Source organism: Octopus bimaculoides, chromosome 22 (assembly GCF_001194135.2).
Source record: "Octopus bimaculoides isolate UCB-OBI-ISO-001 chromosome 22, ASM119413v2, whole genome shotgun sequence".
NCBI classification, from domain to species: Eukaryota; Metazoa; Mollusca; class Cephalopoda; order Octopoda; family Octopodidae; genus Octopus; species Octopus bimaculoides.
Genome location: NC_069002.1, coordinates 22,402,347 through 22,404,359, shown reverse-complemented (window position 1 = coordinate 22,404,359; position 2,013 = coordinate 22,402,347). Strand labels below are relative to the sequence as shown.

Below are 2,013 nucleotides of genomic sequence, written 5' to 3'. Positions count from 1 at the left end.
ACCCCAAATTTCAGGTTTCGTGCCTTTAGTAAAAAGGATTATTATTAGTATTAAAGGTGGCGAGCTGGCAGATTCATTGCCACACTGGGCGAAATACTTACTGGTATTTCGTCTGTCTTTATGAAAAAAGCAGTGAGCTGGCAGAATCATTAGCATGCTGGGCAAAATGCTTAGCAGCATTTCATCTGTCTTCATGTTCTGAGTTTAAAGTCTGCCGAAGTCAACTTTGGCTTCCGTCCTTTTGGGGTCAATGAAATAAGTACCAGTTGAGCACTGGGCTCAATGAAACTGACTAAACTCCTTCTTCAAAATTTCAGGCCTTATGCCTGGGTTAGAAAGAATTATCATTATTTTCTATGTTTTTTCCCATTACCTGTTTACACGCAAAACCCTCACAACAGAACACACTCATAAATACGTGCACAGGTTCTTTGTTTTGTCCTGTACTGTCTGTCATGTTCTTTTTAATGTAAACCCTTTACGGTCAATAAAGAAATCATTGTTATTATTATTATTATTAGTATTATTATTATTATTATTATTATTATTATTTACCAGCAATGTCTTCTTTCATAACAATGCATGGTCCTAAAGGACAAAATGTATCCATGGATTTCCCCAGAAGCCATTGTTGTCCATTCTTCTGCAGCTGCCAGTCTCGGGCGCTCACATCAAAGGCAACAGTGTAACCAAACACATGAGACATTGCTTCTTGGAGCTGAAACAGAAATGAGAAACAACAAAGAATGAATACAAAAGAATTTGAAAACAAAGAAAGAAACACTACTCAAATGTCAAAAAAATGGTCATAGAATGATCAAAAACGGTCAAAGAATGATCAAAACAATGATCAAAGAATAGCCAAAGATTGCTCAAAGAATGACCAAAGAACAGTCAAAGAATGATTAAAGATTGATTAAAGAATGACCAAAACTCATATTTTATCATTTATTTCTCAAACATACATCAAGAGATAATTCTTATCTTTATTTTTGACTCGGTCAGCTTCTATTGTGGCTGCAGTATATCCAGATGAATCTCCATATGATAATAATAATAATGGTTGATATAAATACATTATACCCTCCAGCCTTCATCAGGTGTCTTGGGGAAATTTCGAACCTAGGTTCTCATTCCTAAGGTATTTTTCGATATTATTGTTATTATTATTATTATTATTATTCAGGTCACTGCCTGGAATCGAACTTGGAATCTTGGGGTTAGTAGCTTGCACTCTTAACCACTACACCATATGCCTATGTTGATATAAATGTCTGTTTGTTCGTTGGTTCGTTGGTTGGTTCATTCATTCGTTTGTTTGTTCGTTTATTCGGGTGGGTGGCTGGTTGGTTGGTTGGTTTCTCCAGTCAGGCTTTACATTGTATAGAGCTAGTGGGGGAGGGGAGAGAGAGTAAAAGATAGAGAGAGAGAGAGAGAGTCGATATAAGGGTTGCTCATACTAGACTTAGTGGCAGGCTATGAGTGCAGGAACATTAAATACACACACACACACACTATGGGAGAGAAAGAATCATAGAGACAGCAGGAGGAGAAGAGAAGGAGAGGAGGAGAAGGGAAGGAGAGGAGGAGATGGAAGAAGGAGAAGAGTAATTATAGAAGGAGTAATAGAAATGACAAATTTGTCTTATTTGGAAACCCTAACCCTAATTTTATCAATAGACTGGTTCATTGACTGAAAAAACAGTGGACCACTAGCCCAAAGCTACCTTCTTCAGAGCCAAAATAAACCAACTGCCTAAGAAAAAGAAGAAAACCAAAAAAAAGAAGGAACCTCCTCAATGTGACATCATTTATATAGAACTAGGTCATCTGTTTTTAGCCATCAATCTTCAGCCATTCTTGGCTCTTCCCACAGGCGAATAATACTGACATGCAGTAAAGACATTTGATACTTTACACTTTCCTTGTCGTCAGCAGCAGGCTGTTGGCATACTTGTATGGAAGTATGAATGTATATATATATATACATTATATATATATATATATATATAT

General features: G+C 36.6%; 1 protein-coding gene across 1 annotated transcript in view; it reads right to left on the bottom strand.

Annotated features, from left to right (window-relative positions):
• The window catches only part of LOC106874360 (fumarylacetoacetate hydrolase domain-containing protein 2), a 90,045-nt gene that overhangs the window by 2,360 nt on the left and 85,672 nt on the right, over window positions 1-2,013 (bottom strand). Inside the window, exon 4 of the mRNA XM_014922071.2 lies at window positions 556-718. Within this exon, the coding sequence (XP_014777557.2) occupies window positions 556-718 (163 nt within the window). The remainder of the gene's footprint in view (window positions 1-555; window positions 719-2,013) is intronic.